Raw genomic sequence first — 27920 nt, 5'->3', positions numbered from 1 at the left:
AAGCCTCGGCAGTTTTCCACAGTTTTCAGATGAGTCGATAGTTTCCAGGCCTGGATGCAGAATTTCAGGTAATGAACGAGGCCGGAAGCAAGCCTGTGTTTTTTGGTTTGTTTTTGATTTGTCTTCAGGCAACTTTATTCCCAAAACTGGAAATCAAAATGAAGGATCGCCATTTTGACACACACGAGGAGATCCAGCACTCCTCACAGAGGCACAAGTACAAAGGGTCCATAACAGGACTTCTGCATTGGGATCTAAAAATAGCAGCTGGACTCAAAACGTTTTGATAACCTCTTATAAGGGCTCCCATCACTACCAAAGCTGTCTGTCATATTCTTCTTAGTGGGTTGTTTAAGAGTTCTGTTTCAATAATAATAATAATAATAATAATAATAATAATAATAATAATAATAATAATAATAATAATAATAATAAACAAAAAAGTAAATACAAGTAAAATTAAAGCTGCAAGCAGCGTTATGAGGGCCCTCGCACCCTGGCGTGTCGAGCCACGCCCAACACCTAAAACCAGCACGTCCAATGTGATGTCACATTGATGGAAATCATGCATTTAACCACCAGCTAACATTTCATCTCATTGAACCATGATTATAGTCGTCCCACTAGGTGGCGCTCTAACTATTACTGACAAATGGCATAACAAACATTTCCGAGCTCGAGTCTCATCACACCTGCGACGTTTGGGAGAGATTGGATATTGTGTTTTTGAGTGACAGCAGATTACTGCTTTTTGGCGAGTGATTGAAACTCTAAGTGCCGCCATGACCACCCCGTTTCCCTGAACGTAAAAATCTTCGCAATTTAACATCACAAAGGTCTTTAGATTCCACAAACTTCAGATCGGTCCAATCTGATGAAATCCCTTGGAGGAGTTCGTCAAAGTATGAAGCCTGAAAAGAGGGGAAAATGTCGCCAAAATTACACATTAATTTTAAAATGGCTGACTTCCTGTTGGATTTGGGATATTGCTCCAAGAGACTTTTTTGTACATCTTAATATCTTCCATGAGCTTACCAAGTTTCAGACTCATAGATAAAACACAGAGCAGGGGCTGATATTTTGAAACTTTGTAGGGGGCGCTGTGGAGCAATTTCGCGCTATTCAATGAAAATGATCACATGACAACAAAGCCTTCATCCATTTGGGGGTGTGTGCCAAATTTAAAGCCTCTATAAACTTTCCAAGCCCCTCAAAAGCCACTTCATCTTTCATGTTGAACCGCGTTGCCACCAGGGTGCGCCGTTCAGTGTAAAGTCACAATTTTTGCACTGAAGCATCACGAGGGACTGATGGTGATATTCACCGCTTTTGAGGTGGCCACGATGAACCTGGGAAAATCAGTACAACAAAATTAAAGCCATGACATTTCCTGTGGCCACTAGGTGGCGCTGTCCGTATTTCCGACAATGGGCACGTCAATCTGTTCAGGGCGGGTCTGACATCATGCCTGTAAAGTCTGGTACTGATCAGACTGGATTTCATTGAGTTATACTAATTTGTTTCTTCATGGCGTGACATCAAAGTTCGCCATGCTGCTGGGGTCACACCCTTTTGCGAAAAGTCACAGTTTTCACTGTAACCCAAGACCAACTCCTTAAGGCTTTCCTGGAGAAATTTGAGGCTGCAGGTGTCACCCATCACTATACTGTACCCCAAAGTGTAAAACATGACATTTCCTGTTCCCACTAGGTGGCGCTGTCCCTGGTGTCAAATATGGCAGTTGAAATATGTTCAGGGGTGGAGCCTTATCATATGTGTTCACTTTGGTCAAGGTCAGAAAATGTATGACAAAATGAGAGGCAATAAGATTTTCATGGCGAGTCATCGAAATTCGCCATGGCGCCACGGCCTCATAGTATTGTGAAAACTCAAAAGCTCCGCAATTTAACATGGCACAAGGGTGTAGTTGACACTGTCCAAATTTGAAGGTTATGAAATGAAACCCCAAGGAGGAGTTCGCAAAAGTTCGAGGCATGGAAATGGCAAAATTAGAGCCAAAATGTCACCTTCTCTTCCAAATGGCGGACTTCCTGTTGGGTTTGCGTCAATGGGCCCACAGACTTTTTTGTTCGTCTTGGCATGATACACATGTGTGCCAAATTTCATACATGTAGCTCAAACGATGTGGTCGTAGGGCTGCATTTAACAAGGCATAGGTGGCGCTGTAGAGCCATTTCCCAGTGCTCATATGTAAAACCATTAAAATACAAAATTTTTCACCAGACCTGGCATGTGTGCAAAATTTCATGAGTTTTTGAGCATGTTTAGGCCCTCAAAAAGGCCCTTGTTTGGGGTGAATAATAATAATAATAATAATAATAATAATAATAATAATAATAATAATAATAATAATAATAATAAGAAACGGAGCAGATACAATAGGGCCTTCGCACTCTCGGTGCTCGGGCCCTAACTAGCAAATATATTAAGGTTGTACAGAATTTAGTATGTTCTAAAATAGTAGAAAGTACAATTGATTCTTTTCACTTTGAAGACAGACACACTTTTAAAATGCTTCTGTTCTGCAGGTTTGGAGCTGCTGTAACTGATGCCCATCGGAGAAGAGCACACAGTGGTAAGGATCCGTCCTCAGCTCAACACTGCTAACCTAACCCTGAGAGCTCCCAAATCCTGCCAGGCATTATTCATATCACTCACTTCTCCTTATTTGGCCAAAAACACTGCAAGGCTTTAATCCGGTGTCCATCGTGTAGCACAGCAGATTCAGTCAAATATGCTCATGTGCACACATACCACAGAACGTACTTTATATGAAATCAGGACATACAAAAAGCTGCTTTTCATAGGTTGATACAGTGCTTTGAATCGAAGTACCTCCAGATGCATTTGCAAAAATTCTCATCCCTCTGGGAAACACTTTTTCCCGAGAGCAACTACAGGCTGTTCTCTGTGTGAGCGAGCTCAAGGCTGCTGAACTGTAAATATCTCCCAAATGACACTTTTACATGCTCCATTTAATCTTCTTCTTCTTTTTCTTCTTTTAGCCCGTCTGTCAAATGCTTTGATTGACTTTGCTTATGCATCACTGTTCCATCCACAGCTATCATTTTTGATCAGCTCTAAGCACCTGAGCAGAGAACTGCTGGGCCAGGCATGAATGAAGAACCTGCCCCAGAACTACTAGCGCGTGCTAAACAAGCAAATTCTAAGGTGTGCTTTTAGAAGTTAACTACTAGAAGTTGCAAGAACAGCTAAAAAATCTTCATAAAGTAAAAAGTGAGCTGGGTTTGAGCCTGCCCCAGATCGTTTCCTGCGTGTCATTCCATCACACTCTCTCGAACAGCTTTCCTGTCTACTCTCTCCACTGTGCCGTCAAATAAAGGCTTAAAATGCCAAAAATAGAATCTAAAAAAAGAATAGCGAGTGGTTCTTTGATTGGATACAGTTGCTAGACCCTGATACTGCTGCTTAAAGCAGTCACTTAAACAGAGGAAAAAAGAGCACCACAAAAGCAGGATTTGTTCATATCTACTTATAACAAATAAAAGACTGCCTGCAATAAAATTTTACCACCTCTGTGAAGTGGAGAAAAGCCCCAGCTAGCTTCCTCATGGAAGAAAAAAAACTGACTTTACAGCAGCCACAAATCCATCCATTCCTTTCTATTTCCTTTACCAGATTCAGGGTCTCAGGAGCCAAAGTCCACCATGGACAGGTAGCCAGTTTGACACAGAGTTGACAGAGAGAGAGATACAGCAGGCAAAATAAGTACTGAACACATCACCAGTTTTTTAAGTAAATATATTTCCTTTTTTCTTTTTTTTTTTTTCTTTTTTTTTTGCCTGTCCCGTTTGGCTCTTTTGCCATCAGAATTGTTGTCTAAAGGCAAAGAAAGATGCCCAACGGATTTACTTTACCAAATTGACCATCCCAGCCTTGCCGTAATGGTCCATTTGATTCACCTTTTATTGTTTATTTTATTTTCACTTACTGAATATGGGACAGACTTGACTGGGGGAAAGAAGGGGAGAAAGAAAGAGGGAAAGAGAAACAGCTGAGAAGAGGGACGGGGGAGAAGGGCAAAAAACAAAAACCAACAGAATGAGCAGAAAAAAGAAAAAAAGAAGAAGAAAAAAAGAAAAAAAATGCATATATCAATCACCTGGGTCACCTGCTGAGAAAGAAAAAAGAAAACAAGTAAATATATTTCCAAAGGTGCTATTGACATGAAATTCTCACCAGATGTCAGTAACAACCTATCCAATCCACACATGCAAAGAAATCAAACCATATATTCATTCATTAGTAGTTTAAATTCTTCTGTAACCAATCTCATTATTATGTTTGCAACATTAAAGTTGCAAAGGTCTCGAGAGAGCTCATTGGTTGTACCCATCGTGAGAGGTTTCTTGTGTGATACGTTGGTAATGAGACACCTTTTTATAGGCCATCAGTTGGGACTAAGCCAGCTGATATTAATTAGCACTGCAAGATTTTTTTCTAATTAATTTCTAATTGATAGTGTATGGTGTCTTGATTTCCATGCTTTTTTCACGTATTCAATACTTTTTCCCTGTGTCATTTCTGATTATTGCACATAAGTTATGGACATCTATGGTTTGATTTCTTTGCATGAGTGGTTTGGATGGGTTGTTACCAAAATCTGGTGAGATGTCAAGGAGCTTTAGAAATATATTTCCTTAGAAAATTGGTGCCATGTTCAATACTCAGTACTTATTTTACTGGCTGTAGAACAGCGGTCCTCAACCTTGGCGCCATGGACCAGTTTAATGTCAGACAACATTTTCACGGACCGGCCTTTTAATACAACAAAATAAAATGATACGACCAAGACAAAAACTGTGGTATTTTGTTAATATAATAATAAACATGAATTCGCTGTGTAATTGTGTAACTTTATTAGCAGCGTCCTCCAGAAATGCGCCAACAACACTGAGAGTAACATCCTCCTCTCTGCCCCTTAATGCACTCTGGTCGCTATGGTAACGTGTAAATATTACTTTCAAAATAAAACACTCCTACAACACGGGAAAAGACCCAGGGAAACCGAGTTAATGATGAAAACCCTCAAAACCATAAATTTCACACCCGAGCCTCAACTCTCGCGGCCCGGTAGCAAACGAATCAAGGACCGGTACCGGTCCGTGGCCCGGGGGTTGGGGACTGCTGCTGACCTACAGCCAATTTAGAGTCACCTATGAACACACACAGAGACACAGGGAAAACATCCTGTGAACACTCTGTAAATCACAAATATTAGATATATTTTTCAAAAACATAGTGAGAACAGGCAACAATGACTGGTTCCTAAAAATAAAGATAACACTTTCTACAAGCTGTCAACACCAACTAAGCCCAGCTGGAAGTGACCCAGTCTGTCTGGTTTTGATCAGCCAGCACATCCAAATCACATCAACCTGACAATCATGAAGTGCACACCCAACTTAAACATTTTAAGCACATAAATAATTCGCATGTCTCAAAAACAGCTCTCCAAACATTTGCACTGTTTCATTGAAACCTTGGCCAACAAACAAAGTGCATAGAGCAAAGGCAAAAGGCATCACTCCCACACTGTCATGACAGATGCTTATAGAGACTGCGCCTGTTGTTAAAAGAAATCTGTGGGTGTGATGTTCAGTCTTTGTTTCTCAGTCACTCATCAGTCACTGAGAATGATAGGGCGATATTTATTTGTTTGCTAAATTGGAGAAAACCCAACAACACCGACAGCTCCATGTGTCAGTCATTTTTCATTATTATTATTATCAGTGTAAAAATTCCGGACCACACTTTGGCTAAAAATAAAAGCTCAATAAAAACAATGAGTGAGTGGGAAGAAAGAAAGGTCTACTTCCTGAGTGGATTCCACAACAGCTAGCTTGATGCAGCGATGACTCATTGGGGGTTATGCGCACACGCACAGACACACATGCACAAGCGCACACACACTGATGGATGGCAGATGCAGGGCTAGAGTCGTCACGGTGGCGCCAGGTGACAACGGGGTCTCAGAAAGCCCACGTGAACATTAAGTCTGGTTCTGTGGCGCCAAATGTCCAGCCAGGCTGTTAGTTGTGTCATCGCAAATACTGAGGACAATCGTACAGCCAAGTGGAGGTGATAATGAACAGAGTAAGAAAGAAAAACGAGGCTCTCATATGAGAATATAAAGGTGGCAGGGAGAGGCTGAACATCACATGAGAACATAGATTTAATGAACATCAGTTGATTACCTTCACCAGTCCTCCACTCCGACGTATAAAATTAGCCCTAAGCCATATGAAATGTTAAACCATGACTCTAACCTAAATAGCTGTCTGATGCATAAGAATAGGAGATCACGAACAACAATAACAACTAACCCTTTAATATTATGACATAGCTTTTGTTAAGATTTAGTTCAGAATACAGGCACAAAAATAATTCTTTAACTAAATACACTGGAGCTCTAATTGTGCTTTTTTTACGATTAGAGGCTTTTTGTAAAAACAAAAGACCAAAAAAGACCATCGTACAAAAATAAATAAACAGAATGTCAGTGACGTAGTGACTCATTGTCAGGGTCCCCGAGCAGTTATGGACTTCAAATTCAAATTCAAATTCAAATTTTATTTGTCACGTACACAGTCATACACAGTACGATATGTAGTGAAATGCTTGGACAACTGCTCGTGACCTAAAGAAAACAAAAAAGGAAAGGCTATGAATAAGATAGGAAATAAATATGAAAAATTAAAAAGGGTAAATTTAACTAGGATGGAATAAAATATAAATTAAGGTTAAAAATGAAATAACTGTACAACACAAATTAGAATGAAGGGTAAATTTAACTGGGAAGAATAAGATAAAATATATAAATTAAAGTTGAAAATAAAATAACTGTACAACAAAATACACAATATAGAACTATATAAGAATGTATGAAGAAATCTAAATATAAATAAATATATACACAATAACAGCAGCTGTACAAGTATTAACTGGAAATGAAGAATATAGTGACCAGTGTTGTGCAAAAAAACAAAGTCCAGAATGTCCAGTGTGTGTAAGAACCATATGTGTTGGTCAGTACTGTGTGGTGGTGTGATTGAGAGACCGTATCGCCTGCGGGAAGAAGCTCCTCCTCAGTCTCTCTGTGTTGGTCTTCAGGGAGCGGAATCGCTTTCCTGACCTCAACAGAGAGAACAGTCTGTTGTTGGGATGGCTGAGGTCCTTCACGATCTTCCTGGCCTTGGTCCAGCACCGCCTGCTGTAGATTGAGTGCAGGTCAGGGAGCTCGGAGCGGATGGTGCGCTCAGCTGACCGCACAACCCTCTGTAGAGCTCGTCTGTCCTGCATGGTGCTGTTCCCGAACCAGGTTAAGATGTTTCCCGCCAGGATGCTCTCTATGGTGCAGGAGTAAAAGTTCCTGAGCACCTTGGAGGGCAGTTGGAAGTCTCTCAAGCGTCTGAGGTGGTAGAGACGCTGTCGGGCCTTTTTCACCACGGTGTTGATGTGACAGGACCATGACAGGTCCTGCGTGATGTGAACTCCGAGGTATTTGAAGCTGTCCACTCTCTCCACTGGGCACTCGTTGATGACGGGGGTCTGGTAGTTCCTCTCCTGCTTAGTGCTGAAGTCCACTATCAGCTCCTTTGTCTTACTGACGTTTAGAAGGAGGTTGTTCCTCTGGCACCAGTTCTCCAGATTCCTAATCTCCTTCAGGTAGGCCGTCTCGTTGTTATCAGAGATCAGGGCCACCACGACGGTGTCGTCAGCAAACTTGATGATGGTGGTGGAGCTGGTAGTGGCCACACAGTCATATGTGTACAAAGAGTACAGCAGGGGGCTCAGAACACACCCCTGGGGGGCTCCAGTGCTGAGAGTGGTGGAGGCTGAGACATGTCCGCCCATCCTTACTGCCTGTGGTCTGCCAGTTAGGAAGTTGGAGATCCACTGACACATAGATGAGCTGAGTCCCAGATGCTCCAGCTTGGTGGTGAGTGTGGAGGGAATTATGGTGTTAAATGCAGAGCTGTAGTCTATGAAGAGCATTTTAACATAATTCCCCCTTCTAGTGTCCAAGTGAGTGAGTGATGTGTGGAGGAGATGAGAGATGGCATCGTCTGTGGAACGATTTGGACGGTAAGCGAACTGTAGTGGGTCCAGTGTGTCTGGTAGTGAAGAAATGATGAAGTCTCTGACCAGGCGTTCAAAGCACTTCATCACTACTGAGGTGAGGGCTACAGGGCGATAGTCATTGAGAGAAGCAGGGTGGGGTTTCTTCGGGACAGGAACAATGATGGACTCTTTGAAGCATGTGGGGATCACCGACTGAGATAAAGAGATGTTGAATATCTCAGTGAACACAGGAGCTAGCTGGTATGCGCAGTCTCTTAGGATACGACCTGGGATGCCGTCTGGTCCTGCTGCTTTCCTGGTGTTCACTCTCTTGAAGGCTCTCCTTACTTCATGCTCGGAGATGACGAGCACGTTTCCGGTGCTGGCAGTATCTTCCTGTCTCCAGCCGTTAGCGCCGCTAACACTAGCATTGTTGGAGACCTTAGCTGCAGCCTCGAAGCGAGCATAGAAAGTGTTCAGCTCGTCTGCCAAAGTCACGGCCGCGTTCGTCATACCGGTTGTTGGTGTTTTATAGTCCGTTATTGTCCTTAGTCCCCGCCACAGGCTCCTAGAGTCACTCTGTTGGAGTTGTGACTCTAGTTTCCTTCGCCTCTTTCACCGCCCTCCGCACGTTATATGACGCGGCTTTGTACGGGTCCATGTCCCCCGTCATGAGTCCCGTGTTGTAGGCAGCGGTGCGGGATCTCAGAGCGTCGCGGATGGTTTTATCCACCCACGGCTTCTGGTTGGGAAACGTTGTGATAGTCTTATGTTATATTATATGTATTTTTGGTGTTGCTGCCCCTCTTCTCCATGCTTGCACATATGTGTGTGTGTGTACGGATGCAGTTGTTTCTGTGAACACCGGTTTACAGGCGCCTTCAGGCCTGGTGGGTGTGGCCCTGCTAGGGGACTGGCCACACCCGAAGCTCCTGCCACACACCTGCTGCTGATCAGGGCTCGTCGGGGGAGCTACTTAGGAGAGTCTTGGAGCTCCCACCGACGCGGAATCATTGCGTGAGACTCCACGTTAGTCATCCAGTTTAGGTTTAGTCTTTGAGTGCATGCCTGCTATAGTTAAGTGTCCTAACAGCTGCCGCTATCGTTTCCTGCAGGAGGAGCGTGGGAAGCCTAAAGAGCAGCGAGCACCGGGAGTGCAGACACACGGGAGCAGAGAGCACAAGGAGGGCATGACACGGGAGTCTGGGGAAAGCACGGGGATTTATTGTTGTTTGTTTCCATACACTGTAAATAAACGCACTGCTTATACACAGAGCTCCGCGCCTGGGTCCTCCTTCCCTCACCTTCCCCACGGTTGGCCATCGTCAACCGTGACACTCATCCTGTTCACAGTTTATCTCAACGCAAAAACGACAAATGTGAAATTGAGTACAATTTGGGTGAAGACTCGTTTAGGTGAACATTGTGCACAAATCCCAAAAGTTTGATTCTGTTGGGAGAGACGTTTCGTCACTCATTCAGTTTCTCCCACTGAAAATACTACATCCGGGGGAACAGAATCAACCTGTTGGGATTTACTTAACTGGGTGATTCAGCATGGATCAAGACGTTGTGCACAAATGATTAAATTCTGACCAGCATGAGCTTACTGGTCATGTGTCTGAAGCAAACACAAAGTGTTTTGTCAGCTCATCCATCCACCCCGGCATCCTCCCGTTTCTGAATATGTGACTTTAAAACTACTCAACTACTCCTGTCTCAATTGCTTTGAACATGAGAAGGCATTGTGACTTTTCAGAGTGGCTTAAGAAATGAACTACTGGTTCTCATAAGTTGTCTCATGTGCAATTTTTATAAAGGAACAAATAGCATACCACATAAAACATATGCCATGTGTTGTGTAAACCCATTTAAAGGTTTTAATGTGCCATTTTAAAACTTTAAATGACACTTCAAATGTTATTTCGACAATATGCCAATTTTCTGACATTAGTCTGAAGTCTGTAAGGTTTTAATAGTTCGCCTAAAAAAATCTAACTGTTATACCCACGTATGTAAAAGTACATTTATTCTTAACACGCTTTTTGTGTATGAGACGTGTTGTGACATGCAGAGGGTTGGTGTGACAGGAAATACAGAGGCCACAGGTTTGTATGACAGAAGAGGATGCTGGGGATAAGGTGAGATGGAGGCACATGATCTGCTGTGGTGGCTCCTAAAGGGAGCAGCCAAAGGAAGATTTGATACTTTGTATGTGTACAAATTCTGATGTAAGTGGAAGTACTATCTCCAAATATATACAGATCGGCTGATTATGACATTATAGCATTGATAAATTAAAGCCTAAATGTTATTCCTTTGTATAGTTACAGTTTATTATTCAAGACAGCTCATGGTGATGTGCAGCTGAAATACAACAACCTGTAATCTGTTATCGTCTTCTGTGCATATCAGGTAAATGAGTTATAAAACCTGTATTCTGGGTTCTTTAGTACCTATAAACATGTTCTTATGGAGCTGCCCTCTGCTGTTCATCGGTTGAACCATCAGTCTATGTGCTTCCATCACTTATGATTACAGTACAGCATCATTAAAGTACAAGTCATGATTCAGTAGCCTGTAGAACACCTTTGCCATGACTGTTCTTGTATAACTTTGTCAGTCCAGAATGGGAATTCTGGCCCGTTCTGCCACAGCACTTAAGTCAGATTGAGGTCCGGACTTTGGCTGTTTGTTTTAAAGCTTCAATTCTTTTCCTTTTCAATCGTTCTGCTGTTGATTTCTGGTGTGTTTGCATAACCCAGTTTCAGCCAAGCTTTAGTTTTGGGACAGATGGCTTTACATTAGACTTTAGAATACGTTGGTACACACAGGATTCATCATTAACTTAATAACTGCAAAGTGACCAGGTTCTGTGGCTGCAAAACAAACCCAAATCATCACCTCTCCATCACCGTGATTGACAGCTGGTGTGAGGTGTTTACACTGTGCTTGGTTTTTGCCAAACATGGTGCTGTGCGTTCTCATATAAACTGTTCCAGAAGTCTTGTGCTTCTGCTTAGATGCTGTTCCTTTTAGAGAGAATTCACTAAAAAGAACATGCCCATCTAAACAAGCCGTCTGTTCCTGCTCTGCAACTTTAATGTTTAACACTTAACTTTACCCGTCAGAGTATGGATTCGCAGAACACCCGTACATGCATTCCGTTACGCCCCAACACTGATGCTGGGCAATAACTCAGTGAACAAAGAAATGTGACTTAATCCTAAGAACAGTGGCGTGTGCAGCGGGGTGGCCTGCCCCTCCCCCCGCCCCCACCAGACTGGCCACCCCAGGTGCCACCCCGAAGCTAAAACAATAAAATTCAATCAAATATCAAATGTACGATTATGTTTCCACAGTAAAGCCTAGATATCCGAGTGTACGTGAATGCAGCATTGGCTTCTGCACTATGAGCATCACATTAGCAAAGGTAGGAGAGCCAAGCAGGAAAGACGCACTGCAGAAAACAATTTTTCGGCGAAAGAAAATGAGGACAGAATAAATGTCCCGGTAAGTAATATTAAGTTTGTTGAGTTTAGTAAACTTATTAGAAATTAGAATACCAAGGAAAAAATAACACTTAAAGAATTATTGCAACCCTCGAATATTTCAGACAGTACTGGGGGAGCTAGCATAAGAGTTATGAGTTATAAGATATAATCCAAGTTGTAACATTTGGTTGCAGGTTAACATAGCTGGACTGGCCATCGGGCATACCGGTGGGCTGATGACTTTTTTTTTTTGTAAAGGCATGAACAGTGAGAGGTGGTGGATTGGCCAGATGCTGGCCGATGTGTAAAAAATAACTCAGTTGTTTGGTGGTGGCTATGGCGGGGCTTCCACAGAGGCCAGCAGGTGGATGAGGGAAGGGGAGGCAGGAGGAGCAGAGACCCGAGGCGGCCACCGGTCCGAGTGTCAGGTGAACTGAAGGTCAGGTAAGAAGTTATGACCTGCAGTCTATCTGGGTCAGATATAAACTAAGTTTGGGTGGAGTTTATTTTTGTTGTGCTGACTTTTTACAGTCAGTTACAATAACTCGTACTGCGTGCTAGCTAGCATGATGGAGTTTCTATACAGCTGGGTGGGTGCTATGATGTTTCTGATAGTGAACTTTATTTTATTCATAAGGTTAGTTAGTAGAGTTGCCAACGGCTCCTTAAAAAAATGGAATGGTCCCTCATTCAGAGAAAATATTACACGTTTCGTGTTGAGCTGAGAAGAGACGCAGTTTGTCCCGGACTTTAGCTATAATGAAAAAAAGACACAAAGCTGGATTTATTCTGTCATTACGCTGCACAGCTGCCTCTTCTTCTCTCATTCTCTCCCCCTCCCTCTCCTGTTCCTACTTCAATCATGAAACTGATCAATGATCAGCTGATCGGCTTTTCTCTCGCGTTTGTTTATCGCCCACTTTGCGCCAGAAAGAGGAACCCAGCAGATGTCGTGCTAAACAACAGCAGCACGTTTAAGCTTGATCAGCTGTTGTTAGAATGTATTTAATATTAATTTCTAGTATCAGCTGATGTTTGCTGGAGCCACAGCTGTAAAGCTGCTGGTCATGATGTCTGTTTAGATATGTGGTGAGAGGGAAACATGAAGATGAAACCAGGAGATGTCCTTACTGAATCATCAGAGCTGAACAGGTGATGGAGAAACAGGTTTACCTTTTAGGTGACATGAATGAGTTGAAGGGAAGTTATAAACTGTTTCTGAGAGACAAATAACACCAGGATCCTTTTCTAAGTAGCTGACAGCTGGTAACTGTGCAGGGGCAGGTCTAGCAAAGTTTTGCCAGGGGGCCAGGTAGGGCATTAACAGGGAGAGGGGGGCACAAAGAAATACTTTTCTTTCTTATTCTCATTTAAAATATCTAGCTTTTATTAAATAATTATCTGAATCTTACGAACAAAGTTTTTATCTGACGTAAAATGTATAGAAATCATACATATACCAACAAGACTGTACATCACTGTCACAACAGCATTTGTTTTCATTCAAAGGCTTTATGGCTTTAATACCTGGTGGGCTGGTCTGTAGTGAAAATGCCCGATTTTTTTGTCCCAGTCCAGCCCTGCAGGTTAATACTGGCAGTGTCACCATGCCAGCTGACTGTATTTATCATCAGCCAGTGTTGTTCTTTATACATCAATATTACCATAGTTTACCATGAGGCAGCATAGAAAGTATTTACTTGCTTTCAGGTTTTATTCAAATGTTAGTCTTTTCATTTGTTTCCCCACTTTTTTCCTGTTTCAAAATAAAACACCAGTTTGTGAGAAGATTGTCTTCTTTTTTTTAACAGGCAGATAAAGTTTTGCATTGGCATTGGCTAATTGTTAAAAATGTTATAAAAATTTTAATATTCAAAAATGTTTTTGCCCAAAACATATGTGCACTATATGTCAGTAAAAATACTATGCAAATATTGATGTCCTTGAATGCTGAATAAACACTGACAAAGCACTGATTGTATCTCTTGTACTTTATCAACGCAGTATCTAAAAACTTTACAACCTAACGGTTGGTAGGATTTTTTTTTAACATTATCTGCCAATTACATCTGTCACCCTTCTCCAAATCTGTGCCGCTACCTGGCCCCCCCAACAAAAATTTTCTAGACACGCCACTGCCTAAGAAATATAGTAGTGCTGTTCAAAGCCCAGACGATGATATAAACATTTTTCCACCAAAAGCCGCAGACACAGGAGTCTACAATACAGCTGGGAGCTGATCTGCTGACATCAGGTGGCAGGTAGTGATGAATTTCGGGCTGTGTTTAAACACAGATAATCATCCTAAATTTGGGGCTGACTAAGCATTTCGAAGACTCATAGAACCCTGAGTTAGAGGAACTTAACAAGCACCTGAATAATGAGGCTGATTCTGTTTTTGTTAGTGTGCAGGAAAGAGTCAGAATATCAAGCAGAAAGGGACAAAAAGATCAAAGTGCAAGAAGAATAATGGAGCAGGGAATTGTGCTGCAGACACACCTGCTCTGGATTGTATTTGGAAAGGACTCCTCCACCATGAAACTCCTCCAGCACATCCTTCAGCTTCTTTGTGGAGTCTGAAGAGGCAAGAGAAAAACTGAGTAAACACAGAGCAATGTATTTTACTTTGACTCACATACATCTTAGCCAAAATGAGGATACAAAAAATAAATAAACATGATACAACTCATCAATAAATTCCCAGATAAACACTCTCATCTGTAAGAAGGCGCTCTGGATCAGTTAAGCTGGTGAGTCAGCCTTGTTAAAAGGGGAAAGGGACATTGCGTAGTTCTCACTTTTTGATGCAAATCCTTTATACGCACACACTAAATGCCTTTGTGCAGAATACTGACCTCATCCCACAGCCATCTATCTAATAATTAGAAAGACCAAATATACATGTGTGCATGAAAACCACAGGACCACCATCACCGCAACACATACACAACAGGGTGGCTGTAGCTCAGGAGGTAGAGCAGGTCACCTACTGATCGGAAGGTTGGTGGTTCGATCCCTGGCTCCTCCAGTCTGCATGTCAAGTGTCCTTGGGCAAGATACTAACCCGAATTTGCTCTCCGATGCGTCCATCAGAGTATGAATGCGTATGAATGTCGTTAGAAAGCACTATGTATAGATAAAGTGGGTGTGATTGGGTGAATTAAGCATGTTTTATACAGCGCTTTAAGTACTCCGTGAGTACGGTGGCCCCTAGAGACAAAGCACGTACAATCTCCAAAACACATGCAAATTCCAAAACACATGCAAACTCCAAAACACTTGCAAACTAAAGAACACATGCAAACTAAAAAACACATGCAAAATCCAAAACACTTGCAAACTAAAAAACACATGCAAACTCCAAAACACGTTGTCAATGGAAAATTGTATTTAGTAGTCAGTATAATCTTTTAGTAATATACATTTGCATATGGTAGAATACTGCATGTAGTTATTTGTATTAGAAAATATTCAACCATGTATACTTAGAGGCATATAATTAATTGTGTGTGATCTCTAACAGGCTGCAGGCTTGGGGTGCATCCCAGGAATGCACCCCCACGTCTGGGAGCATGAGAGCTCATACCTTGTTTTATTGTTTTACGGCAGGATTAATGTAGCTATGTCTGTTTTAGTTTAAGTGCTTCTTTACATATAGATGAACTGCTGGACTTCCTCACCATGTTATCTAGGGTGGGGGAGACTACCCCCTTTCCTGACCAAGGATGTACCTTTTGTGCTCTCATGACCCTTTGATCAGCAGGACACACACACACACACACACACACACACACACACACACACACCTACTGAAGTATAAATAAAGATTGGGGCAGTTTCTTAGTGCGAGTCTCAGTCTGGAGGCTGCCCTTGCTAGCAAGAAGTTCTGTGTGTTTCTCTTCTCTGAGTCTTTACTGAAGAAGTGTTTTAGAATATTTTCCCTAACACACGTACAAACTCCAAAACACGTACAAACTCCAAAACACTTGCAAAATCCAAAACACTTGCAAACTCAAAAACACATGCAAATTCCAAAACACAACGGAAGTGCTCCAGGACGCTAGGGGCAGTGTTGAGCTTTTGTTACCTAGTAACTACACAAGCCAGGAAGTACCAATGACCGGATTTGGGGTCTGCAGCCTTAAAGGCCGCATTTTAAGGCCGATTACGTCACAGCGACAAGAGAAGGCTTTCCCAATTCAAAGGCTGCTCGAAATGCGGCCCTCAAATGCGTCCATAATTTCCCTGAATTTTAAGGATGGGTCGGTGTAGCCTTCATGGCCCAACATATCCCAGACTTCATAGTGCGGTGGTGGTGTGGATAATTTTGCCGAAAAAAAACGGTGGAAGCGGAGCGGAGGAAGAGTAAACTTTCAGAAGTAAGTACTGAATATTATGTCACTTATTTATGCGCAAATATTTTTTTAATGAAGAACATTAAACCATTATTGTTGGCCACATGTCGGGAAAGTTATGTGACATTAGTGATGTCTGTACTTTCAGAATTAACTTGGTTTTAAAGCCTTTACTTTAAAAAATATATATATAGTCGACCTTAATCTTACAGAGAATGTGATGATTTTATGGATAATTAAAGTCAGTCATATATCCACAAACACAACAAGCTGAAAGTCAGTGATGCAGCTCGGTTTGCACTCCTGAATATCACAGCACAAGGAGGATTCACTGCACTGTTAATGTTAGCTATGTTATATTGCTGCCTCTGTTCGGTGGTGTCGAGCCAAACGGACTTTAACGTGTGTTTGAACAGCTGACGGTTCACTCGTTAAGCTGAAAGAAAGATGCTTTAATCGCAGGAGTCACACATGTGTCCACTGTACCATCTGGGAACTCCTCTTGTTTCGTAATAACACAAACACTAAATCCTCCTTCTTTTGTGCTGTTTTGTAGCAGTGTATACACCTGAGACTGTCACCTGTCTGTCTGTCCTGCACTCGCTCTCTGTTTCTTTTTCTCTGATTGTGGAATAAAAGTATGAACATGTGTTTATAAGTCACACTTGTGTTTGAATCCTGCAGCTTATCACACATTTGATTTCCATGTGTGACAACTGCAAGTGTCCAGAGTGAGGACAGACTGAGGGACCCACTGCTGCACATCATCTGTGAGGCTTTGCACCCCTGATGATCCACCAGGACAAACTCAGCAGTGTGTGAGGAAGAGGAGGAGGAAGAGCCAGCAGCAGCTGACAGATGGAGAGAATAGACAGACCGTTCCCTGTTTGTGAAGGACTGCTAGAAAAGTTTAAAATAACTAATTGTCTGTCCTGAATCAGTCTTATTAGGTAATGTTCAAATAATTGTATCATTCCAGTGTTTTCAGTGTGGGAGAAAGTACTCAGGGCCTTCAAGTTACACACTATGAAAGGCAGCAACAAGTTTAATATTCAGAAACCTAAAGTATGTATCATCAGCAGAATGGAGCTAAAAACAAATGTTTGTTTCAGTTCTATGAAGCTTTGAGTGTTTTGGATCAGTAGCACTGCTGTGTTTGTTGCATCATATTGCTGTAATTGTTTATATGCTTTATATATTCTGAGGTAAGTTGATCTATAGTGTTACATCATATTCTATAAGGATGTTATGTGTTTGTAGACTTTCTGCCCAGTTTGACCCATTTAGTAGAAGCCAGCCTGTTTAAGGCTCTGATATCTATTCTGTATGACTGAAAGCAGTTATGACATGGTCTGATTTTCTCACCCAATAAAGGAATATTTCATATATCAGTCTACTCTTCATTTTATCAGAAACAGTTATCACAGCTTGTACATTTTCTTTTTATAAATATATGTAAGCAATGAGTCAAATTTAGTAATGCCAGCATACTGAAGGAACAACATTTGTCTCTTATATATGATACACCTATATATGCACTGTCAAAGATACTTGTCTTTGAGTGAAGATTTAAGGTGATAAGACATATAAATAACTGAATCTGTACTGAAGCTCAGTATTTGAGAGTAGAAAAGTGCTATATAAGAATCAGTCCATTTACCATCTGCTCCAGGCCTAGTTTCACTGGTAATCTCAGCGTTATGGAAGTAAATCTGTTGGGCATCTTTCTTTGCCTTTAGACAATAATTCTGATGGCAAAAGAGCCAAACGGGACAGGCAAAAAAAAGAAAGAAAAAAGTGTTATGGAAGTATGGAAGTGTTTCCTATATCTGCTGTGATTAGAGTGACACAAGGAGACAAATGCAGAGAATGAGGATACAGTCTCAGGTAATGTGAGACGTGGGTTAAAATACCCGATCTAGTGAGGAGACACAAATCCCTTTGCAGCTGTATCACAAAAGGTACAGGGGGTAAATTCTTGCCAAATTAAAGTATCTGGAGCTTTTGATAACAAGAGAGCAGCCAAAAATATTTTTGATACACTATATTGTCAAAAATGTTCACTCACCCATTCAAATTATTGTATTCCTCGCTACATTTTTTCTCTAAGGCAGCCAAGGTCAAAAACCCTGCTGGAGCACAGACGCAGCAAGAAAAAAGGAGGGCTTGGAGGGTGGGTTTTTGTGTGTGTGTGTGTGTGTGTGTGTGTGTGTGTGCGTGTGTGTGTGTAGGTGGCTTCATTAATCCACTGTGCTTCTTCCACATGTTAAGTGTAAGAAAGTGCATTGTTTCTAAAAACATGCAAGTTCCTCCTCTGTAATGTGTCATTAAGTTTCTTCCATGGGAATAACTCTTCCTGCCTTAAAGAGTTTATTTTCTAAATGAGTATGCATGGATATATATGCAAATCCCTCCACTGCGTCTCCAACTCCATACATATTCACCATATCTCTGCCAAACACTAACTGTGTGCTACAGTAGGGTAAGTTGCACTGTGTGAGTAATTCACTAGACATGTCATAAACGGTTTCTAACAAAAGAATGGTGAATTTTGCAGGTTAACCAGTAAAACTCATTACCTCCCATCATGACATTTACAGGGAGTGCAGAATTATTAGGCAAGTTGTATTTTTGAGGAATAATTTTATTATTGAACAACAACCATGTTCTCAATGAACCCAAAAAACTCATTAATATCAAAGCTGAATGTTTTTGGAAGTAGTTTTTAGTTTGTTTTTAGTTTTAGCTATTTTAGGGGGATATCTGTGTGTGCAGGTGACTATTACTGTGCATAATTATTAGGCAACTTAACAAAAAACAAATATATACCCATTTCAATTATTTATTTTACCAGTGAAACCAATATAACATCTCCACATTCACAAATATACATTTCTGACATTCAAAAACAAAACAAAAACAAATCGGCGACCAATATAGCCACCTTTCTTTGCAAGGACACTCAAAAGCCTGCCATCCATGGATCCTGTCAGTGTTTTGATCTGTTCACCATCAACATTGCGTGCAGCAGCAACCACAGCCTCCCAGACACGGTTCAGAGAGGTGTACTGTTTTCCCTCCTTGTAAATCTCACATTTGATGATGGACCACAGGTTCTCAATGGGGTTCAGATCAGGTGAACAAGGAGGCCATGTCATTAGTTTTTCTTCTTTTATACCCTTTCTTGCCAGCCACGCTGTGGAGTACTTGGACGCGTGTGATGGAGCATTGTCCTGCATGAAAATCATGTTTTTCTTGAAGGATGCAGACTTCTTCCTGTACCACTGCTTGAAGAAGGTGTCTTCCAGAAACTGGCAGTAGGACTGGGAGTTGAGCTTGACTCCATCCTCAACCCGAAAAGGCCCCACAAGCTCATCTTTGATGATACCAGCCCAAACCAGTACTCCACCTCCACCTTGCTGGCGTCTGAGTCGGACTGGAGCTCTCTGCCCTTTACCAATCCAGCCACGGGCCCATCCATCTGGCCCATCAAGACTCACTCTCATTTCATCAGTCCATAAAACCTTAGAAAAATCAGTCTTGAGATATTTCTTGGCCCAGTCTTGACGTTTCAGCTTGTGTGTCTTGTTCAGTGGTGGTCGTCTTTCAGCCTTTCTTACCTTGGCCATGTCTCTGAGTATTGCACACCTTGTGCTTTTGGGCACTCCAGTGATGTTGCAGCTCTGAAATATGGCCAAACTGGTGGCAAGTGGCATCTTGGCAGCTGCACGCTTGACTTTTCTCAGTTCATGGGCAGTTATTTTGTGCCTTGGTTTTTCCACACGCTTCTTGCGACCCTGTTGACTATTTTGAATGAAACGCTTGATTGTTCGATGATCACGCTTCAGAAGCTTTGCAATGTTGAGACTGCTGCATCCCTCTGCAAGATATCTCACTATTTTTGACTTTTCTGAGCCTGTCAAGTCCTTCTTTTGACCCATTTTGCCAAAGGAAAGGACGTTGCCTAATAATTATGCACACCTGATATAGGGTGTTGATGTCATTAGACCACACCCCTTTTCATTACAGAGATGCACATCACCTAATATGCTTAATTGGTAGTAGGCTTTCGAGCCTATACAGCTTGGAGTAAGACAACATGCATGAAGAGGATGATGTGGACAAAATACTCATTTGCCTAATAATTCTGCACTCCCTGTATTTAGTTAAAAAGCAGCAATAATGAGTTCAAGGATTTCAGCCATATACCAGGGTGGCATTGCCTGTGCTGTAGAGATCTTTGCATTCCTCCATGGATATGCCTCCGCAGGCCATCATGTTACCAGCAGCATAACCTCCTCCACGGCTTCTCCAGAAACTTTCATGTCTGTCATACGTGCTCAGAATGAATCATCAGTGAAAAGCACATGGCATCAGTGGTGGACGTGCCAATTCAGTATTCTGTGGCGAATGCGACACAAGGCAGTGAGCACAGGGCCCACAAGAGGACATTAGGCCCTCATGAAGTCAGTTTCTGATTTTTTGGTCTAAGATATTCACACCAGTGGCCTGCTGGAGGTAATTTTGTTGCTCTGAAAGTGCTCATCCTATTCCTCTTTGCACAAAAGAGCAGATATCAGTAACGTGATAGATGAGGACCTTCTACAGCTCAGCTACTCTAGCCCTCCTAGAGTAACCGCCTCTCCTAGAATCTCCTCCATGCTTTTGAGGCTGTGCTGGGAGACACAGCCAACTTTCTGCCAATGAAAGATAGTGATGTGCCATCTAGGAGAGGTTGGACTACCAACCTGGGTGGTGTCCAGGTACCGCCTCATGCTACCAGTAGTGACACTGACCCTAGGTACAGTAAATGCAAAACTAGTGGGGGAAAAAACTGCCAAAAATGATAGGGAGTGAAAAATGTCAGTGGGCTCCACCTGTAAAACCATTTATGTTTTGGGGGTTGTCTCCTTGTTGCCCCTCTAGTGCACCTGTTGAAACTGAAAAACGCCACTTTGTGCATCACTGTTTTAGGTACAGCTGTATATTAAATTAATAATACAGTATTTGGAGAGATAGAGATTCAAACAGTCCTAATACCACTCCAATGACAACATCAGTGACAGCTTTAAATCAGAGCATACACAGTAAAATAGTCCTATGCATGACTTTTCTATCATCTTTAGGGGAACACCTACTATTATCACCATGAAAAGATTGGGGTTAATGGCTCTGCAATCAGCCGGTGAATCTTACATGTTGCATGCTGTTCGTGTGGGTCTATAAGACAATGACTTATGCATGATTGTGTAATTCCTCGGTGGAATAGCTTCCGTGAGAGAATCACACTCTGTTCATCACTCACAATGACACGCACAATCCAGCAGGAGCAAGAAGACAGATGCTCCTTTGACTAACAAATGCAGCTGACAGTGAGGGAAGAGATAGCCACAAGGCTTATTCAGCAGGCTAATAAGTGGCAAACAGTCATGCAATACAAATCAAGCAGGTTGAAGGGCCAGTGTTTGGATCCCTCCGATTGCTTTATGTATAAATATGACATATATATGTCTATAAAATACTGATCCCAATGTCAGCTGCTTCCTTGCCACGAGGGGTCACCACAGCAGGCTGGTCTACATGTTTTATGTGGCAGATTTTTACAACAGATGCTCTTCTTGACATGGCCCCAAAGTGGCTTTGCAATTCTAGCTAAAACAGAACCAGTACCCCTTTTCTCACCACTGGAGGCAGTATTTAAACGCATGCATGGATACATCACTTAACTGTAAATATACATAATTTGAAATGTTGTGCACATTATCATAAATAAACATCTAATTATCTAATTAAAAATAGGCTTAGGCTGCTGGAGGACTGCATGATTTGGACTGGCAAACAAAGCTTTTGAGTAACATCTAATGCATACATGAATGTGCTATACACAAATGGAGACACATACAGACAAACCTCATTATATGTACCTAAATCTGCCATGCAAACAAATCTCCGGACAAAGTCACATGGGTACTCACATTCACTGTACTGCTGCAGCTGGCTAAACTCAGCCGGGCTCAGACACACCCAGCTACTGTCTCCCATGCTGCCTGAAGCCAGGGGCTGAGCTCTTGGTGTCAGTCCACGAGTGCTGCAGTGGGAACTGATGGCTATCCTTCGGTCACGTTGTGTAAAAAGACTGAGAAGAAGAGGTTTTGGGATGTCATCGCTCCTACTTTACGAGAACCATAGGAGGGCAAGCTGAAAAAACTGAGGCCACATGAACAGTGGGGGAGGGAAGACCATGTTTATATTTCCCTCCCTGGATATTTAATTTGTCCCTTTGAATCACAAAATAAAATAGCATAGGATTTTAGTCTACTCGATCCAGTTCAGCCCCTGAAGCAATGAGACCAATGGGAAGTCTGTCCACAAAGGCTGCTAACTGATCCTGATCACCGGAAGATGGCACAAGTTTTCTCAGCATGCCCACATCAAAAATCCCTTTTTTGTCCTGGAGAAAGAGAGAGGGAGAGGAAAAAGAGAGAAAAGAGAAACAAATTTATTGAGTTGATCATCAGGCTTCTCTGATTCGATATGAAATATGTAGATAGCCTCATGTTAGCAGGCACAACGGAGAAATGAATGGGAGGAGGAAAAGAAGCAACAAGTATGAACAAAAAACGATTTATAAAAGTGAGGGGCGGACAGCTGAGGGAAATGCTGCAAAATTAAACCACCAGTCTGCCTTTAAAGTTTCCTATTTGTGACAAATGTATTACTTTTCTACAGCTGACCTGGGAAATTTGAAACGATGCAGATACATTTTTGGAGCCTTTTGTCTTCTGAACATTTCCCGTGGGAAATACATTGTAAGTGCACGACAAGAAAAGTCCCTGTAGACTCAAGCAGCTCATTTTTTAATGCTGGAATCATATTGTTAACATTATGTTTGCAAAGCTCTGCCCAACCTGAGCTTTGTTGTTTTGTCGCATTACAGTTGTTATTATATACTAGTATAGCCATTTAATACAGAATCATTTGCTCTGTGATTTTCAGCATGATGACAATTAAACTACTAAAATGGATATATGTGACGTGATAGTGCAATTTGTGTACAACTGAACAACACCATGGTCTTATTTAAATGGTTCACTTGCTGATAATCAACTAGTTCCACTTCTTAGTGTTCACTACTTCAGCACTGGACCTGCTATAAACGTGGTTTTCATCCCCTATGACCTGCAGCATGTTTGTAACAGGGTTTTGGTCACTTTAGACCTAACCCCGGATTTTGAAGCTATTTTCATAGCAATTTTATTGTTCCATAAGTCTAAAAATTATGATTGGTACTTGTGTAAAACTGCATGTGCTCCAAGGTAGTGATTTAAAACATTTTTAACATTAAAAGAGCTGGCATATGAGCCCTTCTTAAAGTAAATGGTAAATGGAAAGGTTCTTAGATAGCGCTTTTCTACTCTCACTGAGCACTTAAAGCACTCAATACAACTCATGCATTCACCCATTCACACAAGCACTTTATCGAAGGTTTTTTTGAGTAGGTGACCCGCTCTACTACCTGAGCTACAGCCACCCCAAAAGCTTTCTATTTCTTCTAGTGGCCACAGATAGTATAGCAAAAAAAAACAAAAACAAAAAACAGTTCTATTTGTTTACTCCTTTTTTAGCATCTTGTTTTTATTTCATGTGTATTTTATTAATGTTAATAGTAACATTAGAAAGCACAGGTGTGTTCTGTAACATCAACGATGGCTGCATTCCACTTAGTCCACTAGAATGGCGTACAGCCACCTCTGCTTTCTATCATACTTTCATAAAGTCTGCTGAGAAAAAGTCTTTTCACTGATGGAACCATCTGAAACTTTACCAGAAGCTCAAAGCACGAGGTAAAACTTGGAGGTTTCCAGTGTAAAAGTGTAAAAAACAAAAGGAGATATTATCCATCTTGGCTCCTGGAAGAATCTGTGCTTGTGCTTTTTGTGTAAATTAGAAATGAGAGGATTTATTTGACTGATGTTGGAGTACACGTAGTTCCAAAAGAGAAGAGATAAAAGCACGGGTGACTAACTCTAATTTACCGAGGGAATAACAAGAGCTTATTTTTAGAAATGATTCGCAACTGAATGAAATATGGCTAGAAAACGGTTGTTATTTGTAACCCTTCAAAGCTCTGATTAGCATAAAAGCACTTGGGATTCTAGCCATTGCTTCACATCTGAGCCAGTTGGAGACACCGTGAACTACTGAGAGAGAATGCACTCGGAATTACTATAGTATTTGGACTTTAGGGTGCTAAACATTTACTACACGGGTAATGCTCAAGTCAAACAACAGAGGTAAAAATGTATAGTTAAATAACATAAAAATACAGCTCAGCACAGCTGTGTTTTGATGTTATTCACTTGTTTATATCAAAACAATAGTTACACTGTAAATATGTCACTGATGTGATTTGTATGCTGTATGCTCTCACACAATTCTTGTGTGTGTGTAATGTCACTAAAAACCTCCCTGTTATTGCTTTGGTTTCTAGCAGATTGCTTCGGTCACCACTAGTTTGCATGAAAAATGCTGTCAAATACTGGTGTGAGATGGTATAGGTGGGCTGACAAGTATGAAAATGGTTGGTGACCCTGAAAGGCAAAAGTCAGGTCTGTGGGCATAACCTGCACCCCCAGCAGTACATAGTGTATACTTTAAACACCTCTGCTGCTTTTAGGAGGTTTTGTTTGCAGAAGCAACACAAGGCCTTTTTAATTTCGCTCGGGTTTTACAGAAAGGACTCTTCAGTCCAAACATTATCACAGGGAAACTGTGTCATGCTTTATTCCTTAATATTCTCCCTTCGTCCTCTATCAGGTGCTCGCCTCACTCCCGGACTACATGCGAAAACAGCCAGCAGCATGCTGTAACAGGCTGTGCATGTTTACTGATGTTACTAATGGGAAGGGAACAAAGGGGAGGTCTATATGTACATGCTGTGAATCCATGACTGAAAGACAGAGCACGTGCAGATCAAGGGTAGTGGGCCTCCCCCTCTGAGCAGAGAGGGATTCTGTTTTGCTCATGAGGCTGCCTGGCAACTGTGACGTAACAGGAGTACATGACAAAGAGAGGCAAAGAGGGAAACAGGAATCACTATGGCTGCTATGACCAGATGTAACTACATGCCATGGATCAATACTGCACATGAACATATAAACCATGCAGATTGTTTACTGAACCACAAAATATCTTCAAGGATTGGTTTAACTAGTGCCTAGTCAGTCTAACTGCTAGGTGCTGATAAATACTAGTAGACAATAATTACTACTGTGTCTGTAATATAATATTAAGCAATTGTAAGATTGACCTATATTTTAAGGGTATATGCCTAAATTAGGCATAAACTGAGGTTGCTCCCTCTGCACTGCTGCTACGAAAACAAAAGTGCCAACCGTCCAAAAATATTTTCATCTCTCCTTCTTTCTTTGGCTTGTACATTTTCTCCGGTCTTGTTTGTGTTTCTTAGTTATTCCATTAACTTTTCCCTTTCTTGTTCCAACTACTTTTAGTGCTTTTAGTTTTCTGCTTTCCTGCCTTACATAAATTAGTTAACTCTACCTGGAAATACCAGCGTAATTCTGCTTTTTATTAGGTTACTGTGAATGTTTTTAGTGATTTTGAACATTAACGTGAAGCAATCAAATAACAACAAAAGAAACAATGAAGTGAGTTCACCAGTGGGAAGACGCGGTGCACTAGATGGTGGAAAATCGATTGAAAAGTAAAAGGAAAGTGACATGTCCAGCGGACTACTTGAAGGATACCAGTCTGTGTATTATGCAGAATAAAGAACATCAGAGTGCTTGTTTATTAAAGTTAGCTTGATAATGGTAATTAATTGCTCCACAGTTGGATTTTGAATGGATAAAATTCTGCTGGACTGAAGTGTCTTTGGGCTTGTTTTGGCAGTTAAAACTAGCTTTCATAACTACTGTTACCACTGTATACCCTGAAAACATATTTTATTCCATTTAAAAGTAAAAACTTAAAAAAAAAATGAATGTGTTTTCTGTTTTACAGAAGTTGACAGAGTGAATGCAGTTTGGGCCACCAGGTGTTTACAACTGGTAAACCATATGCAAATAATGAGCAGAGGCAACTTTACATGAAGCTTGTTGTTGCCATACTGGCTGGTTAAATGACCATTATATCTCAGCAAAGACTTTCAATACTGTTTGTGGGTGCAAATAAAAAATTAAAAAAAGAAATTAATGAATTTTACAAACTTTTGTTTGTAAAAAATTATTTTTAACAAATTAACAAAATGCAATGAAATTTAATGATTCAACATCAGCTGGACTTTTAAGAAAAAAATCCATAAGACAAGGACACAAAAAGCTAATGTTGCATAAGTATCAATAAAAAAGCCAGTCAAACCTCGGTGGAGTTATGGGATTTAGATCTTCATAGCAACAATTGGTCTTTTCACTCAGAGGTTTTTAATTCACAAAGTGACCTAACATACCTAGTGTAAAATCAGGAAATATACTAGGATGTGAGAGTAACGTCAGTCTTTGTATATGCCTCTCTCTCAGAGAGTGATATATATGTATTTTTATGAAATAAAGCAAGTATTCCTGAGTCCCTCCAGTCTTTAATTCATTCTCAATAAGCCAGTCAAAACAGAGCTGAGCTGTATGAGCCTCCGCATTAAAACTGTTGCCTGTGGTTTTAAAATGCGACGGTGACTCATAGAGCTTTGCAAAGAAAAATAGAAGGGTTATTTACACCTCCATGCACATTATGTTCATTCTGCATGCCGGAAAAAGCAATAGCACCTTTACCAGATACATAGTTTTTTAAGTTGCATTTAGGTGGCAGACAACAAAAAGGCATTGTAGTGAAACAGGTCATCTTACACGTGGTCACCAGAGTAGGCCCATAAAGTACCATCGAAAGATGGCAGGGAAGACATACGAATGAGACATCACCACCATGGAGGTTCAGCAGGTTATCTAAGGTCACCAGAGCAGCTGTAGAGCCCCTGGAGGGACACCCTGCATGGGTTTTGGGTCTGACAAATGCACACATCCACAGACGTCTCTTTCCTTTCCTCCAGTAATTTTTGGCTAGTAAGGATCAAGCTTTGTTACACTGGCTTTGTTTTCCTGATTTGCCGTATCGCCTTGTTGTTTTCCATGTGGTTTGAGACTTGTTTATTGTTCGTATGCTACATGTTAGCTACTGTAGAATAGCAGCCTTTGACACTGTTGCCAGGTTGGTGGCACTTTAATTTGGAAGAGGCAAATATGCATGTAAACATTTAATGCTTTTAGAGTTGCATATAATTACTGTATGTCACTGCTCTGTTTATTTACACTTACAGCAGCTCTTCTGTCACTGTGGTGCTACAAAAGGTCCACCAAAACTTATGGATGTGTTTTAAAGAATAGCACAGCACTTCAGAATGTTTGGACATATGTGTGTAAGCTACATTATCATAAAATGAAAGGAACCACCCTTTAAAGCCACATGAGGATCGCAAACTCTGCACAAACCACAATGCGTGGGTGGTGAGACTGAACCAAAACAGTGAAGTTGTGGGCTGGACAGCTTAACAGTGAGCGGAAACTCACTATAAAGCTCAGTGAAACCAAAAGCAGCAGATATAAGAGATGATTCATTGTAAATTCAGCACTACAAGCAACATCTTCCATAATAGACTTATTTTGGTATTAGTAAAGAAATTTTCCCTATATCAAACAAATTTGTCAGCCTGCTGCACTGCATTTTTCAACTGACAGTCTGTGGTTGACAACAGTTATCTTTAGAACAGACCAGCTAGAGAGCAACATCTCCACACTGTTCTGACGTAAAGAGGTTTTAAGAGTTGAGACAAATCCACTTACTCATTGGCATGGAGACAGTCAATAATAGCTGGTTTAAAGTTATTGATCGCAATATTTTACATAATGAAAACAAAGACTATAACATGTCCTCTTTAGGTCAAAATATGGTTAAT

The 27920-nt window shown here is 41.2% G+C and overlaps 1 protein-coding gene and 1 long non-coding RNA gene across 5 annotated transcripts in view; one reads left to right on the top strand and one right to left on the bottom strand.

Moving 5' to 3' along the window:
* LOC309690567 overlaps window positions 1-9117 on the top strand; it is a 30979-nt gene extending 21862 nt beyond the window's left edge. Inside the window, exons 2-4 of the long non-coding RNA XR_014271749.1 lie at window positions 2550-2596; window positions 3083-3192; window positions 8956-9117. This is a non-coding gene — a long non-coding RNA (uncharacterized lncRNA). The remainder of the gene's footprint in view (window positions 1-2549; window positions 2597-3082; window positions 3193-8955) is intronic.
* dgkg (diacylglycerol kinase, gamma) overlaps window positions 1-27920 on the bottom strand; it is a 170525-nt gene that overhangs the window by 125133 nt on the left and 17472 nt on the right. For all 4 annotated transcript variants that reach the window (XM_082507643.1, XM_082507645.1, XM_082507644.1 and 1 more), the window contains exons 2-3: window positions 21931-22406; window positions 14100-14176 (exon numbers count right to left, since the gene is read on the bottom strand). In XM_082507643.1, the coding sequence (XP_082363769.1) occupies window positions 14100-14176; window positions 21931-21997 (144 nt within the window). In that variant the 5' untranslated portion in view covers window positions 21998-22406. The remainder of the gene's footprint in view (window positions 1-14099; window positions 14177-21930; window positions 22407-27920) is intronic.

This window comes from Aulonocara stuartgranti (genome assembly GCF_965226115.1).
Source record: "Aulonocara stuartgranti genome assembly, chromosome: 16".
Lineage (NCBI taxonomy): Eukaryota > Metazoa > Chordata > Actinopteri > Cichliformes > Cichlidae > Aulonocara > Aulonocara stuartgranti.
Note: the sequence above shows the minus strand (reverse complement) of the source record. Positions and strands in the feature narration are given on the sequence as shown.